Below are 22,344 nucleotides of genomic sequence, written 5' to 3'. Positions count from 1 at the left end.
AGTGAGTCAACAATTCTCTACATTACTCAGTGCTCATGATAGTAAGTTTACTCTTTTATTCCCATCGCCTATGTCACCTGCCCCTCCACCTACCTCCCTTCTGATGACCATCAGTGTGTTCTCTATAGTTAAGAGTTTATATCTTGGTTTTTCCCTTTTATTTTCCTTTGCTCATTTGTTTCGTTGCTTAAATTCCACATATGAGTAAGATCATGTGGTATTTGTCTTTCTCTGACTTGTTTCACTTAGCACTATACTCTATAGTTCCATCCACGTTGTTGCAAATGGCAAGATTTCCTCCTTTTTTGACTGAAAAATACTCCATTGTGTTCTTTATCCATTCATCTATCAATGAACACTTGGGCTGCTTCCACAATTTGGCTATTGTAAATAACGTTGCAGTAAACATAGGAGGGCATGTACCCCTTTGAATTAGCATTTTTTTTTAATTTTCGGGGGTAAATACCCAGTAGTGTGAATACTGGATTATAGGATAGTTCTATTTTTAATTTTTTGAGGAAGCTCTTACTCTTCTGCAGAGGATTTATTCTCTACCAACAGGGCATGAGGATTTATTCTCCAATCCTTGACAACACTTCCTATTCTTGTATTTTTGATTTTAGCCATTCTGACTAGTATGAGGTAATATCTCATTGTGCTTTAGATTTGCATTTTCCTCCTTGTGAGTTATGCTGAGCATCTTTGCATGTCTCTGTTGGTCATCTGGATGTCTTCTCTGGAGAAATGTATGTTCATGTCTTCTCATTTTTAAATTGGATTATTTTTTGGTGTTGAGTTGTATAGGTTTTTCATATATTTTGGATACTAACTCTTTACTGATATGCCATTTCCAAATATCTTTTCCCATTTAGTAGGTTTTCATTTAGTTTTGCTGATTGCTTCCCTCACTGTGGAGAAGCTTTTAATTTTGATGTAGTCCCAAATGTTCATTTTTGTTTTTATTTCCCTTGCCTCAAGAGACATAAACAGAAAAGTATTGCTACAGCTGATGTCACAGAAATTACTGACTGTTCCCTATTCTAGAATTTTTATGGTTTCCTGTCTCACATTTAGATTTTTAATCTATTTTGAGGTTATTTTCATGTATGGTATATAAAAAAAAAAGTGATCCAGTTTCTTTTGCATGGAGCTGTCCAGTTTTCCCAACTGGACTTTGGTTAAGATTATTCCATTTGTTGAATTTCCCATTGCATATTCTTTCATGCTTTGTCAAAGACTGATTAACCATATATTTGTGGGTGCACTTTTGGGTTTTCTATTCTGTTCTATTGATCTATGTCATACTGTCTAGATGACCACAGCTTGTAATAAAGATAAACAACCTGAAGTCTGGAAATATGATGCCTCCAGCTTTGCTTTTTTTTTTTTTTTTTTTTTTCAGTGTTGCTTTGGCTATTCAGGGTCTTTTGTGTTCCATACAAATTTTAGGATTGCTTGTTCTAGCTCTTTGAAAAATGTTGTTGGTGTTTTGATAAGGATTGCATTAAATGTGTAGATAGCTTTGCATAGTGTAGACTTTTTAACAATGTTTGTTCTTCCAATTCATGAGCATAGAAAGTCTTCCCATTTCTTTGTGTCATCTTCAATTTCTTTCATCAGTGTTTCACAGTTTTCAGAATACAGGTCCTTCATTTCTTTGGTTAAGCTTATTCCTAGGTACTTTGTTATTTTTTTGGTGGAATTATAAATAGGATTATTTTCTTAATATCTCTTTCTGGTACTTCATTATTAGTGTATAGTAATGCAACAGATTCACATATATTGATTTTGTATCCTGTGACTTTATTAAATTCATTTATCAATTCTAGTAGTTTTTGGTGAAGTCTTTAGGGTTTTCTGTATATGTATCATGTCATCTGCAAAAAGTGAAAGTTTTATTCCCCTCTACCAATTTGGATGCCTTTTATTTTTTGTTGTCTATTAGCCTTGGCTAGGACTTCCAGTACTGTGTTGAATAAAAGTGATGAGAGTGGACATTCTTGTCTTGTTCCTGACCTTGGGGGGAAAGTTCTCAATTTTTCCCCATTAAGGATGATGTTAGCTGTGGGATTTTCATCAGTAGCCTTTATTATGTTGAGATATGTTCCCTCTGCACCTACTTAGTTCAGGGTTTTTATCATGAATGGATCTTTACTTTGTTAACTGCTTTTCCTATATCTGCTGAAATGATCATGTTGTTTTTGTCCTTTCTTGTATTGATGTGATGACATTGATTGTTTTGTGAATATTGAAACACCCTTGCATCATGGGAATAAATTCCACTTGATTGTGGTGAATGATTTTTTAAATGTATTCTTGGATTCAGTTTGCTAGTATATTGTTGAAGATATTTAAAATACTTCTGACTTTCACAGTCATAAAATATATATTCTCCATGTCTTGAAAATTTGGACAATGAGGGAAAATCGGGGGAAATGAAGAAAAATAAAAAATATTAATAATGCTTCCAAATGCATTTCAGAGAAAACTAGTTAATATTTTGCTGTGGCTCTTTTTCAGCCACATATATACAAATTGTAATCATTTATATCACTATGAAACTTCCCATTTTAATGTAACATTATACCATGAGTATTTTCCTTGCCCTTTACTCCTTTCCAAAATTACAATTTTTATTGGCTGTATAACATATGAAGGTATGTCATCTCACAAATATAGAATGACCCACAATCAACACAAACCAGACTTCAGCAACCTAAAAGAAAAAAAAAATTGCTGCAACTGTTCAAATCCTGATCAAACTTGAAACATGGAAGAACATGCAAAATATATCAATAAATAAATATTATTTATTTCTCTTACTATTTCTACTTGGTAGATTATTCAGGAAAAAAAAAGTTAAATAATAAAAGTAATAGTGCTGGGCACCTGGGTGGCTCAGTGGGTTAAGCCTCTGCCTTCAGCTCAGGTCATAATCTCAGGTTCCTGGGATCGAGCCCCATATCAGGCACTCTGCTTAGCAGGGAGCCTTCTTCCCGGCCGCCCCCACCCCCGCCCCTGCCTGCCTCTCGGCCTACTTGTGATCTCTCTGTCAAATAAATAAATAAAATCTTTAAATAAAAACAATAATAATAGTGCTAATATCAATCTTTGATGATGTTTACAAATACACTCCAGAGTTTCGTCATTTTGAATTATGTGGCCCAATGATTTGATAGAGATGATCTTTACTATATTAACTATGTATCATCCCATATCTAGATTTCTAAGGGATTTTACTATGAATGAGTATATTTTATCAAATGCTTTCTGGCATCTTATTAGATGAGCATGTGTTTTGTTTTTTTGTCTATTTGTTTAGTGTATTATATTGATAGACTTTCAAATATTAATTTGGACTTTCATTAATTCACAAAATAAATTATAGCACTTTAGTATACAGTTTGGATGTATTTTATGATTCTTATACATATGCATGAGTGATATTGATCACAGTTTTCTTCTATCCTTGACAATTTGGAATAAATAACAGGCTATTTTAGCTTAATAAAATGGTTTTGTAAAACTTTCTATATTTTTTCCACGTTGAAACATGTCATATAGCACAGACACTGTTTCTTGAAAAAAGAAACAATTTTTAACAATATTTTAAGCTTAGGATAAGCTTAAAATAACTCTCATAAACATTCTACATCCAGCTCCATTTTGAAAAATAAGTTTTCATGATGGGATCTCTATTATCTACATATATAAAGCAGAGCTTGAGCTGTACAGATGAGTAAACAAAGGATTCTATGAGAGACATGAAGTACAGAGTGCTGTGACAGTGTTTATAAGGGACATCCTCCTCACAACAGGGGTTGAGATTGTTTTCCTAGAAAAGGTGGTGTCTAAGTTAGGAGAGGTCCTTCTAGCTTAAGAAAGCAACATATACAAATACATACGGAAAAGGGGTGCTTAGGTGGCTCCGTCGGTTAAGCATCTGCCTTCAGCTCAGGTCATGATCCCAGGGTCCTGGGATTGAGTCCCTAGTTGGGAATTCCTGCTCAGTGGGGAGCCTGCTTCGCCCTCTTCCTCTACCCCTCCCCCTGCTCATGCTATCCCTCACGTGCTCTCTCTCAAATAAATAAACTCTTTAAATTTTAAAAAAATGCATAAGGAAGAGTATAGTGTTATGGAGAGACTCAAAGAAATAGCATGGCCTCTGCAGGGCATTTAGGGTGTTAGTGGTACCTCCAAACTTCTACAGTAGAAGAATCAAGGGGTAACAATGTGGTTAGTTGAGGAGCTGGAGGACTTTTCTTAAAATTGTTTTACACAGGAAGCACTGTTTTACATGGATTATATTTTCCTATTAAGATGTTTTTTGTGCTGTTGCTGATGAAGATCATGAGGAAACAAAACCTCCCTTGATACTACCAAAGGAGAAGAAATGGCAAAAGTGAAAGCAAAGGTAACTGAAGTTGAATAGGCCCACATGACAGGCTGCTTTGGTGTTTCTGGTAAACTTATTGTTTCAATTTTCTCTTGTTTTGACCCAAATTCTGAGAAGTGGCTTCCTTCATCTGGGATCTTTTTTGAACAGAGAAAGTCACACCTCCTTCATCTTTGTGTGTATATATCTGTATTACATATATACATATTTAATACTACTTTGTTATATGATTATATATTATATATATGCCATGTTGGAACCATCTACTATTGTAGGTGCCTAACACATTTTATCTAAGTTGATTCTAATGACAACTTGACAAATAATTATTGCTTTTTCCAAGTCAGCTATGAGCTGAGACTCTGAAAAAATAAGCAGTTTACTAAAGTTATATCCAGGTTAAATGACAGGTGCTTGATCTACATAATCTTTTAAATAGAGACCAGTTTCATCAGGAAACACCTTTAATTTAAAATTCTCCATTAATAATGACATCCCCAATATCTACATTTGAAAGCAGTTTGTCTTAAATTTTATTTGGCACTTCCCAGTAAGACTTTTGGAGTATTAATAGCCTTGACACTGTTTCTGTTAGGCCTCAGATGTGTTGGATTTCTCCAAAGCCTTACTACCATCCATCGTCAATAAAATAAATACCATATCCCTCCTCCTTTGGTTCCTAGGACTGTTTCAAGATGAATCAAATACAATATTGGAAGAGAAGGTATACTAAAAATCTACATTATAAACTTCAATTTCCCTGATCTTGTCCTTTCCTAAACACTGAAAGTGAAATGGAACACATGAAGATGGGGAATTACTCGCCTGTGACTGAATTCATTCTGGTGGGACTTTCCAAATACCCAGAGCTCCAGTTTTTTCTTTTCACGCTCTGCCTCATCATGTATGTGATAATTCTGCTGGGAAACAGCCTCCTCATTACCATCAGCATACTGGATTCTCGCCTCCACACCCCCATGTACTTCTTCCTTGGGAACCTCTCATTCCTGGACATCTGTTATACATCATCATTCATTCCTCCAATGCTCATCATATTTAGGTCCGAGACAAAATCCATCTCCTTCATTGGCTGTGCTCTCCAGATGGTTATCTCCCTTGGGTTGGGCTGCACTGAGTGTGTCCTCTTGGCTGTGATGGCCTATGACCGGTATGTGGCCATCTGCAACCCACTGAGGTACCCCATCATCATGAGCAAAGTACTTTATGTGCATATGGCTGCATGGTCATGGATCATAGGCCATCTGACCTCCCTATTGCAAACAGTCATGACAATGATAATGCCATTCTGTGGGAATAATGTCATCGACCATCTTACCTGTGAGTTACTGGCTGTTCTCAAACTCATCTGCTCAGATATCACCACCAATGTGATAATCATGACAATGATAAGTATTGTGATATTGGTGATTCCCCTATTGTTAATTTTCATCTCCTATGTTTTTATCCTCTCTTCCATCCTGAGAATTAATTCTGCTGAGGGGAGAAAGAAAGCTTTTTCTACCTGTTCAGCCCACCTTGCTGTGGTTATCTTATTCTATGGTTCAGCCCTTTTTACGTACATGAAGCCCAAGTCAAAGGACACGAACACTTCTGATGAGATCATCGGGCTATTTTATGGCGTGATAGCCCCAATGTTAAACCCCATTATCTACAGTTTGAGGAATAAAGAAGTGAAAGAAGCCATGATAAAAGTTTTGAAGAGACACCAGCATTTATTGAAATCATGAAATGCTTAAAGACATGTGATATCCTAAATGGTGAAATGGATCTTGTCTTTTTTCTTTTAATTCAATTAATTAATATAAAGGGGCACCTGGGTGGCTCAGTGGGTTAAAGCCTCTGCCTTCAGCTCAGGTCATGATCCCAGGGTCCTGGGATCGAGCCCCATAATGGGCTCTCTGCTCAGCAGGGAGCCTGCTTCCTCCTCTCTCTCTGCCTGCCTCTCTGCCTACTTGTGATCTCTGTCAAATAAAAAAAAAAACCAAAAACCATATAATGTATTATTGGTTTCAGAGGTAGAGGTCAGTGATTTATCAGTCTTATATAATACCCAGTTCTCATTACATCACATGCCCTCCTTAATGTCCATCATGCACTTACCTCGTCCCCTCACCCCTCTAACCTCAGTAACCCTCAATTTGTTTCCCATGATTAAGAGGTTTTTATAGTTTGTCTCACTCACTGACTTTGTCTTATTTCATTTTCTCCTATTTTCCCCTATGATTCTGTTTTGTTTCTTAAATACCATATGATAATTGTCTTTCTCTGACTGATATTCACTTAGCATTATACCCTCTAGTTCCATCCACATCATTGCAAATGGCAAGATTTCATTTTTGATGGCTGAGTAGTTTGTGTGTGTGTGTGTGTGTGTGTGTGTGTGTGTGTATCTTCATTATCATTCATCTGTTGATGGACTTCAGGGCTCTTTCCATAGTTTGGCTATTGTGGACATTGCTGCTATAAATACTGGAGTGCAGGATCCCTTCAGGCATTAAATTTACTTTGGGGTAAATATCTAGTAGTGCAATTGCTGGGTTGTAGGGTAACTCTATTTTTAATTTTTTGAGGAACATCCACACTGTTTTTCAGAGTAGCTGCACCAGTTTGATTCCCACCAACAATGTAAGAGGGTTCCCCTTTATCCACATCTTCGTTGACATCTTTTGTTTCCTGACTTGTTAATTTTATCCATCCTGACTGGTATGAGGTGGTATTTCACTGTGGTTCTGAACTCTATTTTCCTGATGCCAAAAGATGTTGAGCATTTTTTCATGTGTCTGTTGGCCGTTTGTATGTCTTCTTTGGTGAAATGTCTGTTCATGGCTTCTGCCCATTTCTTGAATGGATTCTTTATTCCTTAGGTGTTGAGTTTGTTAAGTTCTTAACAGATTTTAGATACTAGCCCTTTATTTAATATGTCATTTGCAAATATTTTCTCCCATTCTGTCAGTTGTCTTTTGGTTTCAGTGACTATTTCCTTTACTGTGCAAAAGGTTTTTACCTTGATGAGGTCCCAATAGTTTATTTTTGCCTTTGCTTCCTTTGCTTTTGGAGACATGTTGAGAAAGAAGTTGCTACAGACAAGGTCACAGAGGTTGCTACCTGTATCCTCTAGGGTTTTTTTTTTTTTTAAAGATTTTTATTTATTTATTTGATAGACAGAGAGAGATCACAAGTAGGCAGAGAGGCAGGCAGAGAGAGAGGGGGAAGCAGGCTCCCCGCTGAGCAGAGAGCCCAATGTGGGGCTCGATCCCAGGACCCTGAGATCATGACCTGAGCCAAAGGCAGAGGCTTAAACCACTGAGCCACCCAGGCACCCCTCCTCTAGGGTTTTGATGGATTTCTTGTCTCACATTTAGGTCTTTAAGGCATTTTGAGTCTATTTTTGTGTGTGGTGTAAGCAAACAAAATGAAATAAGATTTTTACATTTGCCAAGCTGATCCTTAAATTCATGGAAGAGTAGAGAGCTAATAATAGCCAAAACTATGGTGTAGAAAAAGAAACGCAGACTCACTATACCAGACATCAAGAATGATCATAAAGATAGTGTGGTACTGGTTCAGGTAAAAACAAGTCTATCAAAGGAGCAAAGCAGAGAATCCAGAAATGCCTTGACTATGTATGGAAATTAATATATAACACAAATGAAGTGGTATTTGATATAAATTAGCATTATTAATCAGGATAAAATGGATGAACTATTAAACAAAACATGACTGGATATTGAACGTATATTATACTGAAAAAATATTAAAACTCTACCCCACACTGTGCCCAAAATAAATTTGAGACAAATTTAAATATCTAAATTTAAAAAAACAAAATCCAAAACTATAAAACATCCAGAGAAAAATAAACCATATACTCTATATAGTTGAAATACAACTGATTGTTCCACTTTTATAATTATGTGTTACATCCCCTTATTTCGTGGTGTAATTATTCTAGATGAGCTAAAGTCTTCTTGCTAAAGTGAGTGTTCTCTAAAGCCTATACATTTGTGGAGGGGCTGAAAGAAAATAAATGTAGGAAGAATTAAAATACTTAAACCTACTACATCCCCTTATTTCGTGGTGTAATTATTCTAGATGAGCTAAAGTCTTCTTGCTAAAGTGAGTGTTCTCTAAAGCCTATACATTTGTGGAGGGGCTGAAAGAAAATAAATGTAGGAAGAATTAAAATACTTAAACCTACTTTTACTGAAAAAGAATGGACAAAAAAAAAAGAATGGACAGTGAAGGATGCTGTTTCCACTCCTCCAACATTGCCATTACCTTCAAAAAGCCCCTTGTGCACTTATGTAAAAAGCTATGATATTCATTAAAAATGTCTAAATAAAATAACATTTATTTATACATATTTATTTTAAATAGCAAGTTACAAAACAGGAAATGCATTGTGCTCTCAAGTTTTTACTATATGCAGTACTTGCATAAAAGCAATCAAAATACCAAGTTATATCTGAAATTGTGGGTGACTTTCATTTTATCCATTAGGCTATTCTTTATTTCCCAAATTTTCCACAATAAATAGGTATCATTTCTATAATCAGAAGAAAAAATGAACTCAAAGAAAGAAAACTGCTTTTGAGGGGCGCCTGGGTGGCTCAGTGGGTTAAGCCGCTGCCTTCGGCTCAGGTCATGATCTCAGGGTCCTGGGATCGAGTCCCGCATCGGGCTCTCTGCTCAGCAGGGAGCCTGCTTCCTCCTCTCTCTCTCTCTCTGCCTGCCTGTCTGCCTACTTGTGATCTCTGGCTGTCAAATAAATAAATAAAATCTTTAAAAAAAAAAAAAAGAAAACTGCTTTTGAATAAGTAACATACAATTTAGGTCTTTGGACATTATCTCGAATGTATGTTAAAGCTATTATCTTCAGCAAGGTTTAAGAGTTCAACTCTAAATCACTTCTGGGATTAGAGAGTCTCTGAGAAGAAAACAAAGGAGTATTTAAATTGGCTACCAGAGCCACTGGTGTGCCCTCTGGAATGTTTAGGGCCTAGAGGTTAGAGTACTTATGTGACAGCTTGACTTACTATTGATACAAATTTATAACATGTATCTCTACGGAGAATGAAAGCTTTATTTTTTTTTAAGATTTTATTTTATTTATTTGAGAGAGAGAGACAGTGAGAGAGAGCATGAGCGAGGAGAAGGTCAGAGGGAGAAGCAGACTCCCCATGGAGCTGGGAGCCTGATGTGGGACTCGATCCCGGGACTCCAGGATCATGCCCTGAGCCGGAGGCAGTCGTTTAACCAACTGCGCCACCCAGGCGTCCCTGAAAGCTTTATTTTTTATCTGCCCCTTACCACTACTAGAAGTCAGCTGGAACTGTGGGATATTTGCCTGTGGGTTCTAGTAATATGACTATAGCTCTTGGAGAAGATAGTTAAGATTCTAGCGAATCTAAGTAGGAATAGCAGCAGTAACTTCTGTAGGCAGAAAAAGTTAGTGAATCACTGGAGAAAAGAAATGCTGAACAGAGGGATCCATGCCTGTGTCTAAAATGGCTTCTTTGTTTTGAAGACTGTAGTCCCAATAAACTATGCTTTCTATTGTGAATGGAGAATGTGAGGATCCTATGCTGATGCATAAATGAGGTAGACTTGAGCAGTTGGGAAGAGGCTTTTTTCAGAAAGGAGAGAAGATAAGGCAGTTAGGAATTCTGAATCATTTATTTTACTTGAAAAGTTTTTAACAAAACAGTGAAAATCTGGGGAAAGAGGTATTGGTGGGTGAAGGAAATATCTTGGATAGTTATGAACATCACTTTAAATTAATTGTTTTTCTTTACTATGGAAAATAATAAATAAATAATAAAGCCTGGGAGTTTATATTAAACTAATACATATTGAGCACTCCCACTGTACCAAGATCTTCCAACCACGTCATGTTAATTCACACAATGATTCTACAAAATAAATACTGTCACCTCATTTTTACATCATGCTCATGTTAGGTGTGTTGCTTGGGATTTGTACAACTATTCAGCCACAGAGCCAAGACTGAACTCTAGGTCCCCTGAATCTAAGACAACTGTTCTTTCGATTCAAATACAACTTACTTGCATTAAGAACAAAAGTGTAAGAGGACTTGGAGCACAGTAGCCCTAGAAATTAGTATATAGCATATTCTAATCAATCCCAGAATTGACTCTACAGGTCAGACAGAAGCTTCTATTAGATAAGAACTTAAAGCTTCAGCTGTGCTACAAGCAACAAAGAATTGCATTTGGTAACCACACAGCAATGTTAGTAAAAACAAAAACAAAACATAACAAAAACTCAGGATAATTCTCAAGATCATACTGAAAAAGGAGAAGAGGACCTACTTCTAACTCATCCAGTATTGCTTATTATCAACACCTTTTGAAGCTCCCAGAGGGTCATTTACTTGGACAAGCATTTAGGATCTCCTGCCAGAGATGTTGTATTATATAGAACAAGAGTACTTTATAAACAGTTGGAAAAACTGGATACAGGATATAGAATGCAATACTCAGTGCTAAAAATTTCTTCTGAAGGAAATCTTCCATAGTGAGTGTGCTACACTCTGCTTCGAAAAGTTCCCTGGGTTAAAAACCAGAAGCATGGGTGAGTACCTGTGCTTTACAAACTACTACCCCTCTTCTGTTGATAAACACGGGGAGAGGAGTGAGTGCTTCGTAATCCACAGTCCTCAAGCAGAGTTTTCTTTCTTTTCATAGTTGAAGCCCAAAGGTGAGAGGACGGATCTAATGACAAGACATTTGGAAAGAGATGAACAAAACCTGGAGAACAAGAAACTGAATGCTACCCTTTATGGCAGAAAGAAAAAGCATAGGTAACAGAAATGCCTGATGTTTTCCCACATTCCTTCCTACCTAACAGGTATCTCTCTTTGTCTAGTGTACCACTAAGCTTGGTCACATTCTAAATGGTGAGTTCTAGAATCCTTTTGCAACACTTGAGTCAACATGTCTGCTGATGGTGGATATATGTGTGAGACTGACTCAACTTGGAACATTAGTGGCATTAAATTAGTCTATGTAATATAAAGCAACATAAATCCCCTCCTCAATTTCCTGTCCATATCTTATTTCCTACTTGAGTTTTAAAGAAACTGCGGCAGAACCTCTGGATATCTTAGCCACTATCTCCCTCTAAGAAAAATTTGAAAATGTTATTTCTGATATTTATAACCATAAAATATAGGTTAAGTAGGAATTATTTGGAAAATATAAAGAACAGAGAGAAAATTATTAGTGCCCCAAATCCCATATTCCAGAAGAAACTACAATTAAAATTTTGGAGTAGTTTCTATACAACTATGTGTATATATGTGTGTGACCATTTATATTAGTTGTAACCATTTATAATATTTATATTAAGAAACTTGTTTTTCTTCATGTAATATCATGAGCACTGTCCCTTATCTTTAACCCTTATCCAAGACTACAATTTGTACTGTTGATAATACATATGACATTATGTCTTCTCATGCATATACCATAACCATAACATGCCAGAATGTCAACATCCTAGAGGAAAAAAATGATGGCACCTATTAAAGCATGACTGAACTTGAAATATGATATTACATGCAATGTAATTTATTTTGTTTTTCTATTCTATTGTTGGATGTTTTAGGGGTAAATGTTAAGTAATAATAATAATACATCTTCGAATGACTTTTAGGGAAATAGTTTCAGCATCTCGCCCTTTGAAATTATGTTGACCAACAGTTTGAGAGAGAATCTTTACCATCTTAGTGATTTATCCTCCCAGACCTAGACTACTAAGGGGTTTTATCAAGAATGAATTTTATGTTCTATTGTTGCTTTGCAGCATCTAGTTAGATGACTATTTTATTTTTATTACCTGTTTATTATATTAAACTGATAGATTTCCAAGCATTAACTTAGAATTTCATGTATTAATAAAAATAAATGATATCATTTTAGCTAAATGGTAAAATGACATCATTTTAGCTTGATACACTTATTATTCTTTGCATATGTATTTATAAATGGGATTGATCATAGTTTTACTCTGACAGTTCTGGGTATAAAGGCAATTTTAGTTTGATAAAATAATCTGCAAAGTGTTCCATAATTTTTTCACACTGGAACATGTTATAGAGCACATAAATTGTTTCTCTTTTTTAAGATTTATTTTATTTTATTTATTGAGAAAGAGAGAGAGAGCATGAGAGGGGAGAGGTCAGAGGGAGAAGGAGACTCCCACTGAGCAGGGAGCCCAATGTGGGACTCGATCTCAGGACTCCAGGATCATGACCTGAGCCGAAGGCAGTTGCTTAACCAACAGAGCCACCCAGGTGCTCCAAATTATTTGTTTCTTAAAAGCATAAAAAAATTATGATAAGCATTCTGTATCTGATATCAATTTTGAAAGTCTAGTACTCACAGTGAGACTCCTATACACATCACAGTATTTGTGCCATAGTATGTGTTGAATAAGTATTTGTGCCATAGTATGTGTTGAGTAAATGAAGAAAACCAGCAGAGTGGAAAGCATAGAGATCTGTGACAGCACACAGTAGGGACATCCTACTTAGACCAGGAGGTAAGAAATCTTTCCTAGAAAAGATAATATCTAAGTTGGGAAAAGCCCTTTCATCTTAAAAACACAGCATTTACAAGCATGAAGAAGAAAGACTGTAGTATTTTCCAGGAAGTAGAAGAAATTCAGCATGGCCATTTCACAGCTTTGAGGGTATCAGGAGTGACTTCGGTATTTCTACATAGAGGAATTTAGGAGTGGCAGTGTGGTTGAAGGAGGGACTGGAGAACTTTGCATGAAGTCATCTTTATAGTAAGCACGTTGCTTCTCCTTAGGTTGTACTTCTCTCTTAGGAAGTCATTTATGGAGAGGCTACTGAAGATTACTGGGAAGCAAACGTACTGAAAAATCCTTCCTCGACACCATCAGAGGGGAGAAATAGCCAAAGTGGGAGAAGAGAGCTGAGGGGATTAAACTAGGCTTTTTGTGATGGGTTGTTTTTACTTTCTCTTATTCACCTTGGATTGGATAATATCCTCCCTCATCTAGGACCTTTTCTGAACAGAAAGACAGCCATTCCTCCTTCATACCTCTCCCCTCAACAACTTTACCCTAGGATACAGGTTTTAAGTTTAATGTGTTTTCTATAATAGTAAAAACTGGCTCCTTTCCTCCTTCTCCTCCTTTACAACTAATGTCTTCAAACAAATTAAACCTTCAGCTTTAACTGGTTCCTTTGTGGAAATAAGCCCATGTGCTGATGTGACCGGAAACAGGAATGGAGGTGCATGAAGAAATAAGTATTTGCTATGATCCAGCCTTTTAGAGTTCACTATCAAATTATGCACAATCACAAATAAAACTGAGGGCACAGGGCAGCAGGAGGGAGCCGCATGGGCTGGGGTTCCCATGCCTGAGGTCCTGAGGGGCCAAGGGACCTGGGGCCAAGAACACAGTGAAGGTGTGTGCTGGGAGGAGCGCAAGGTCAGGAAGAGAAGTGCAGGAGGGGAGAGAAGATCTGGACCTCCGCTTTATTAATAATAAACATTTACTATTTGTATAATGTTTAAAAAAAGAAAACAAGTTGGGGCACCTGGGTGGCTCCGTCATTAAGTGTTTGTCTTCGGCTCAGGCCATGATTCCAGAGTCCTGGGATCGAGTCCCATATCAGTCTCCCCTATCAGTGGGAAGCCTACTTCTCCCTCTGCCACTCTGCATGCTTGTGTTCCCTCTGTCACTGTTTCTCTGTCAAATAAATAAGTAAAATATTTTTTAAAAATTACAGAAATTAGGGGCGCCTGGGTGGCTCAGTGGATTAAGCATCTGCCTTCGGCTCAGGTCATGATCTCGGGGTCCTGGGATCGAGCCCCGCATCGGGCTCTCTGCTCAGAGAGCCTGCTCCCCACCCCCACTCTCTGCCTACTTGTGATCTCTCTCTCTCTCTCTCTCTCTCTCTGTGTCAAATAAATAAATAAATAAATAATCTTTTTAAAAAAATTAGGAAGAAAAGTAAGTGACTTATAGGAGGACAGATTCCAGGCCCTGATTCCTAGACTCCTTAAAATTCTGGATCAGATTATTTCTTAGATCAAGAAATGTTCATATTCAATAATTATAGTCCCAAAATTCAATGGCTTTCCTAAAATTAAAAAAAAAAAAAACTAACCCGATTTTCTTCCTTCTGAGCAAAATAGACTTAAAAGTTACAATTCTATGAATACAAGTACTTAATATTGTTATATTCTATTACATATTTTATTATAGTGCATTCCATTATATATGTGTATTTTATTTTTTGAGAGAGAGAACACATGAGCAGGGGAGAGAGGGAGAGAGAGAACCTCAAGCTCCTGGGTGTGAAGCGGGGCCCAAGCTCATCACCCTAAGATCATGACTTGAGCCAAAATCAAAAGCCAGATGCTTAACCAACTGAGCCACCCAGCCACCCCTATATATTGCATATAATTTTAGATGACATGTTGGAACTACCTACTATGCATGTTACTTTAAGATGTTATAGAATTTAATTCTCACAACAAACTACCAAAGAATTATAGCTTCCCTGCCCCTCCCCCTAATTTTATTAGCTGAGACTAGCAGCTGAGCCTCAAAAAAGTTAAGTAACTTAAAATAGTCATACTGAGGATAAGTGTCATGGTACCAAAGATATATATTTCAAATTACATCCAGTTTTATTAGGATGCAGTTACATTTCAAAATATTCATTAATAGATTCTTTTTTTTTTTAGAATAGATCCTTATGTAGCTACATTTGAAAGCAGTTTTTGCCTAAGTTTTATTAATTAGAGGCAGGAAACTTTCTAACACAATTCTCAGCTTTTGCTGCTATGTGAGCCTCAGTAGGGTTGATCTCTCAGTTCCTGTTTCATCATTAATAAAATTAATGTAATATCCCTATCTTTGCTGATTCCAGAGGCTAAGAATAAAACAAAGTAATAGAAGTAAAAGTAATTTGATAAATCACTTTATTTCCTGAGTCATGTCCTTTCCTCAAGCGTTAAGGTAACATGGACACAGGAAGATGGGGAATTACTCAGCGGTTACTGAATTCTTTCTGGTGGGACTTTCCAAATACCCAGAGCTCCAGCTTTTTCTGTTCATTCTCTGCCTCATCATGTATGTGATAATCCTCCTGGGAAACAGTCTCCTCATTGTCATCAGCATACTGGATTCTCGCCTCCATTCCCCCATGTACTTCTTCCTTGGGAACCTCTCATTCCTGGACATCTGTTATACATCATCATCCATTCCTCCAATGCTCATCATATTTAGGTCCAAGACAAAATCCATCTCCTTCATTGGCTGTGCTCTGCAGATGGCTGCCTCCCTTGGGTTGGGCTCCACTGAGTGTGTCCTCTTGGCTGTGATGGCCTATGACCGGTATGTGGCCATCTGCAACCCACTGAGGTACCCCATCATCATGAACAGAGGGCTTTATGTGCACATGGCTGCTTGGTCCTGGGTCATAGGCTGTATGAATTCCTTAGTGCAAACAGCCCTGACAATGGTGTTGCCTTTCTGTGGAAATAACATTATTGATCATCTTACCTGTGAGATCCTAGCCCTTCTTAAACTCATATGTTCAGATATTTCCATGAATGTGCTTATCATGACAGTGGCAAGTATTGTTTTACTGGTGATTCCTCTGCTGTTAATTTTCATCTCCTATATTTTTATCCTCTCTTCTATCCTGAGAATTAATTCTACTGAGGGGAGAAAGAAAGCTTTTTCTACCTGTTCAGCTCACCTGACTGTGGTTACCTTATTCTATGGTTCAGCTCTTTTTATGTACATGAAGCCCAAGTCAAAGGACACAAAAGCATCTGATGAAATCATTGGACTGTCTTATGGAGTGGTAACCCCGATGTTGAACCCCATCATCTACAGCTTGAGGAATAAGGAGGTGAAAGAGGCTGTGAAGAAAGTCCTGAGCAGATACTTGCATCTATGGAAAATATAAAAGGTCTTAAAGCAAGTGATATCCTCAGTGTGAGACCAGATCAGATCTTTTACGTTCACAGATGAAGTTACTGAAGCTAGTGTTAAGAGAGCTTATCTGCTCATAAGTCTAAATACAGGACTTAAACTCTTTTCAACACAGAATTCTCAAGTAAGCCTTCTGAATAGTCTCGTCTGCAGTTTCTAGTTGTATGCAGCACATGCCTTTTCCTCAAGATAAAGCTCCCTCCTCTCTTCTCTCTCTCTCTCTTCCTTGTTTTTCTCTCTTTTCTTCCCCATTTCCTCCTCCTTCTTTTCCTTTCTCCTCTTCCATCTACTTTGTTTCCCCACCTTCCTTCTGTTTTCCTGGTCTCCTTTCTCAGTCAGTTTGAACTGAACATCTATTATTTTGTTGTCTAGTATCCCTTATTCTGGTATAAGAACGCACTTTTTCTTCTGACATTCAACAGTGCCACCCTCTGAGTCCATGTGTACTGGACGGGACTGACCCTACCCTTTGGAAATAGTGGGACAGCTTGAAACAAAAGCAAATCCCTCAAGTTACAGAGATTCATTCAGCATAGCAGGTGAGTTCTGCCAGGCTAATCAAACACAATCCAAGAATGCTGTCTCTGGCTAAGAAGAGGCATTCTTCCTCCTACAGTTGCTAAACAGGGTGAAATGTGAGCCTGAGTGAATCTCTGTCAAAAATAGCAGGAAGCCTATCTGAGAGGCAAAGAAGTGTTGAGAGAAGGAGGGAGAGTATGTGTGTGATCCTATTTTAAGACCTTGATCCAGCTGTGCCTAACATCAGTTCATAATTATTTTATTTAATTTTTTTTCAGTGTTCCAAAATTCATTGTTTATGCACCACACCCAGTGCTCCATGCAATACATGCCCTCCATAATACCCACCACAGGCTCACCCAACCCCTTACTCCCCTCCCCCTCCAAAACCCTCTGTTTGTTTCTCAGAGTCTACAGTTTCTCGTGATTTGTCTCCCCCTCTAATTTCCCCAATTATTCTTTTTAGCAATATGGTCAATAAAATACCTTTATTATAAAATACTGATTTTGAGTTGGATTTAGCATTTCTTTGTACTCCCTCTTTCCAGTCATATTTTTGAGGAAAATACATGAGGATATATGTTCCTTAAGTGGTCCCAAGTTCTCCAGCCGTCAGAGGCTCTCCTCCCTTTAACAACTAAATAATCTAATTTCTATTCTGTGTGGCTATAAGCATTCTAGTCACCTACCCAATAATTTCTGAGAGTGTTTACATTTTCCTGGTTTGTGATCTTCATTTTATGTTGGACTACTCTAAATTTCCTTATCATTCCTCTCTGGTAATCATGTGTACTTCAGTGTTGTTTAAGCGCTCAACAATACATTTTGACCACAAAGAATCTACATAAATCTCCTGAATATCCACATTCAAAAGACCACTAGGTTTAAAACCTTTATTTTGAAAATAACATAAAGGGATTATGTATTAATTATGTATTAAATATTAACTGTTCTTGGTATCTATTAGCCATCCCCTTTCATACAGGCCCTCTACAGTCCATTTTCCTCTTTAGCCCCTGTCCTGCTACAAGACTGAGTTTCTGTTCATTTCCTTCTCCACAAGGATCAGCACTTCTCTCAACAAAAATGAATGGATACATAACTCAAAACACTCTTCAGCATGGTCTTTCTCAGAACAGAGAGTGAGCTTACCCCAAAAGCAGAATGCAGCTTCTACTCTTAGAGCTACAGGAAAGAACTTCAGGAAGTCTCTGAAAAACAGTGCTTCCTCACGAGCAATGATTTAGAAATACTGAAGCCCAATATACAAGCACCTTGAGTGATATGTTCTGTTTGCGAAAATACATTAATACACTTTCAATAAAAAGTCAAAGAAAGAGGGACGCCTGGGTGGCTCGGTTGGTTGGACGACTGCCTTCGGCTCAGGGCGTGATCCTGGAGTCCCGGGATCGAGTCCCGCATCGGGCTCCCAGCTCCATGGGGAGTCTGCTTCTCTCTAACCTTCTCCTCGATCATGTTCTCTCTCACTGTGTCGCTCTCAAATAAATAAATAAAATCTTAAAAAAAAAAAAAAAGTCAAAGAAAGAAAGAATCCAGGGCGCCTGGGTGGCTCAGTGGGTTAAAGCCTCTGCCTTCGGCTCAGGTCATGATCCCAGGGTTCTGGGATCAAGCCCCACATGGGGCTCTCGGCTCAGTGGGGAGCCTGCTTCCTCCTCTCTCTCTGCCTGCCTCTCTGCCTACTTGTGATCTCTGTCTGTCAAATAAATAAAATCTTTAAAAAGAAAAAAAAAAAGAAAGAAAGAATCCAACCACTGCGGGCCGTCTATTATTAGTATTACAAGTATTACAACCTAGAATCTACATGGTTCGTTCTTAAACAAAGAAACAGAATCCAACAATCTAAAGTACTTTTAACATCCCCTACACCACAGCAACCTAATAAAAGTTGCATTTGCATTACAGCCCACAACTTCTCTGGGGTATCTCCTTTCCACCATTTTCTAAAACCCAGTCTTCCTGCTGTTTTCTACCTGTCTTCCCCACCACCCCATCTCACCCTTCCTTGACCACAATAGCCTCTTTCAAGTAAAATAAGAGTGTGTCCTCCAAGGGTAAGGGACTTGGAGAAAGATGGGTTTTGAAAGAAGTAAGAAACAGGGGTGTAAGTTATGTGCAAACACTTGTTAAAATTCCCAAGCTAAGAATTTTTGTCCCCTTCTTTTCATCATGTTTCACAAATGCCACTTTTTCACCACTTCATCAGTTGTTCCAAGAAGAAACGGTTTCTTCCCCTGTTCCTTCCATTCTTCCATAGATTTTTAAGTGCACTTCTATTACACTTCTTATTATAGTGTATTTTATTTATTCGATATGGCGTCGTTAAAAATAAAAAACAAAAAACATAGGGCTTTTACAAATTCTTAATTCTCCAATTTATTAAGATTATAAATTTAATCTTTCAGATTCTCCATTTGTCCTGACACAAAATGTGGACTTCAGTCTCTGAATAGTGGAACTGTTATTCAGAAGGCTTTATGAGTATTGAATAAGAAAAATTTAAGAAGCAAAATGTCTTATTCAGTGTTTGGTTAATACCATGCAATGAATAATATACTCTTCCCTTAGATTTTCCCAGACATGCCTGTCTCATCTAATAGACTGTGGGTTCCCTGAGGGCAAGATATGAGTAATATTTATTTTAGGGCCGCACTGCCAAGAAGAGGCATTCATTCAGCATTTATAAATTCATGAATGAATGAATCAATGACTGTGTGACTGTCTTCTTATACTGAAGGTAAAAGAGCTGATTTGCCATTGCCTCGCTAACCCTCATGACTGCTGCCTCCGCATCCTTGCTGATGCAATTTTATCTCCATCTAAAATTGCCCTCATTTTAACCTATCCATAAAAATTCAAAGTGCCCCTCCAAAAAATATCCTCTGACTTTTATTATTGTCCTAACAAGACTCCATGTCTTCTACCAAATTAAATTCCTATAGTTATCTATTTCAACTTTGGGTATTTTTTATGTGAAGATATATTCCTTTTGATTATGTACAGATTTTGATTGTTTTATTGAAACGTCATTAGTAACAGAACCTGTGAGTTATTTTCACTAGTCCTGCAATTATAAACAGAGTGGGCTTCAATCACTACATTGATACTTTGGATTTTGCTTTTTGTATAAAGTCTGTTAGTTCTTAAAATAGAATTTTCAAACAATATGGACAGTATACTGTTACATGTGATATATATAACAATAATCCTGGTTAAAATAATATTCCATTTTCTTCATTCTAGGCACCAGAAGTTCGACAGTAATAAATCAAGCAGAGTCTATGTAACCACTGTGCATACATATAATCCCTTAGTTTATTGGGTTTATAGCTTGATAATGACAAAAATGAAAAGATACTAATATATAGAGAATGACTCCTACATATGTCCTAGGATCTAACCTAATAGACATTTCAAATATGGTATGTCCAAAACGGAAACCTCAATTTTTCCCATCCTCAAACTATTTCTCCTCATCTTCCCCATCTCAGGAACTGGCAATGCCATACAACCACATCCAATCCACCACCAAATCCTACCAATTCTATCTTCAAAATTTACTCTGAATCTGACCACATCTATTGCTACCACTCTAGTTCAAACTACTATCATCTCACCTAGGCTACTATAATGGCTTTCTGAATCATATCCCTGTTCTACTTTTGTTTTCCTACAATCTGTTCTCTGCATAGCAGCCAGAGTATTGTTTCTAGAAAAGTATATATTAAAGTTCTAGAACACCTAAAAATTAATCAGTGGCATTTTTAAAATAAGAACAGTGGCTACCTATGTGGGAAAGGGATCAAACTGAGTATCTATTTACCGGGTCGGGGCATGAGGGAACTTTTCTAAGGTTATGTTTATGTTCTATGTCTTGATATCAATTTAATAAACATGCATATGTTAAAACTATGAATATCACATTAAGATTCATGATTTTAATGTATATAAATTTTAAATTAAAAGAGAACTGTAAACACATATAGGTTAAACTCTATATGATACATGTGCTGAAGTATTTAAGGAAAGGGGTAATGATGTCTACAGTTTATTCTGAAATGTACCCAAAATGACATTAACTTAATGGGGGAATAGAAAGGTGAACAGACACTTACATATAAACAAATTTAATAAAATGTTGGTGGTAAAATCTAGTTAGTAAATGTATGATGTTCAAGAAAAGCTATTTCAGTTTTGCTTTATCTTTGAAATTTTTCATAATTCAGTGATGGAAAAAATTATTCAAAGCCTGTTAGAATACATCTCTTGAACACATGTTCCAATGAGTGAGGCAAGGGTAGAAACTGGATAAAAAATAGTACCATTATAAATTCTCTTAAAATTAATTGATGAAAAAGTACTACTATTTTAAAAAGGCAAAACTTTTTAATAAGTTATTTATAGCTATTACAAGAGAGAAATTAAAAATAAATTTTAATGGTCCCTGTGAAATTTAATTTTCTACACTGAACTCTTGTCAGGGTTTCAGTTGCTATTCCTGGGGGATGGAAACAAGGAGAGGAGAAAGAAAGGGAAGAAAAGAAGTCTATCAGAAGATTTACCAGATCTACCAGATCTACCAGAAGATTTACTGCCCAAAGGCAGTAAGGAAATTTTTGGCATGATGTGATATTGCCATATTCCTTCAGGTGTTTTTGGCTCTTTCTGAGGGGACTACTAATTCCTCAAGAATGTCAGATTGCACACACCTTACAAAAGAAATTTAGTTCTTTCTGTACCATTTATTCTGCAATTACACCTTTTCAATATGATTAAGGCCATAAAGTTTTAAATGCCATTCCTATATATTCACATAATAATCACCTATATATCTTGTAACATCACTATTTGTAAAATGAGCAGAGTACATAATCACTCACATTTCCCAGGGCATTTTTTTTTGAAATGGAACTTTACTCAGAATTAAGAAGTTGAAGTTCATTCAAACGATGACAAACTATTTCTTCTTTTCTATTCTTCTCATATTCATACCAGATGTGAGACAAACACTGTTTATAAATGTGAGGCACTATATGTTAAAGACAACACACACTAATAGTGATTGTAATATAATAATGATTCTGGTGATGACTGAATATAAATGTTAATGTGTATGCTGTAATGCATAAGATTATTTAAAAATAGAAAATGAGACATTATCAATGTAATACACACTATTGGTACTGGTGATAAAAGGGCGGGGGGGTGGGAGGTTGGGGTACCAGGTGGTGGGTATTATAGAGGGCACAGCTTGCATGGAGCACTGGGTGTGGTGAAAAAATAATGAATACTGTTTTTCTGAAAATAAATAAATTGGAAAAAAAAGAAAAAAAAACAACAAAAAAAAGAAAATATCACACTTCTCAACAAATGGTTTAAAT

General features: G+C 36.9%; 2 protein-coding genes across 2 annotated transcripts; both read left to right on the top strand.

Annotated features, from left to right (window-relative positions):
* The first annotated feature begins 5,190 nt into the window (after window positions 1-5,190).
* On the top strand, window positions 5,191-6,184 carry LOC122916876 (olfactory receptor 13D1-like). Its single transcript, XM_044264264.1, has one exon. It carries the CDS (start codon window positions 5,191-5,193, stop codon window positions 6,142-6,144), a length of 954 nt encoding a protein of 317 aa, XP_044120199.1. The 3' UTR covers window positions 6,145-6,184.
* A 9,277-nt stretch (window positions 6,185-15,461) lies between these two features.
* Window positions 15,462-16,400, top strand: LOC122916875 (olfactory receptor 13D1). Its single transcript, XM_044264263.1, has one exon. It carries the CDS (start codon window positions 15,462-15,464, stop codon window positions 16,398-16,400), a length of 939 nt encoding a protein of 312 aa, XP_044120198.1.
* Window positions 16,401-22,344: the final 5,944 nt, after the last annotated feature.

The sequence above is a fragment of the Neovison vison genome, chromosome 9 (genome assembly GCF_020171115.1).
Source record: "Neovison vison isolate M4711 chromosome 9, ASM_NN_V1, whole genome shotgun sequence".
NCBI classification, from domain to species: domain Eukaryota; kingdom Metazoa; phylum Chordata; class Mammalia; order Carnivora; family Mustelidae; genus Neogale; species Neogale vison.
This window is presented reverse-complemented; position numbering and strand designations above follow the sequence as displayed.

Coding starts and splice junctions, on each gene's coding strand:
- LOC122916876 (XM_044264264.1), top strand. CDS start 5,191: ATGGAACACATGAAGATGGGGAATTACTCGCCTGTGACTGAATTCATT.
- LOC122916875 (XM_044264263.1), top strand. CDS start 15,462: ATGGGGAATTACTCAGCGGTTACTGAATTCTTTCTGGTGGGACTTTCC.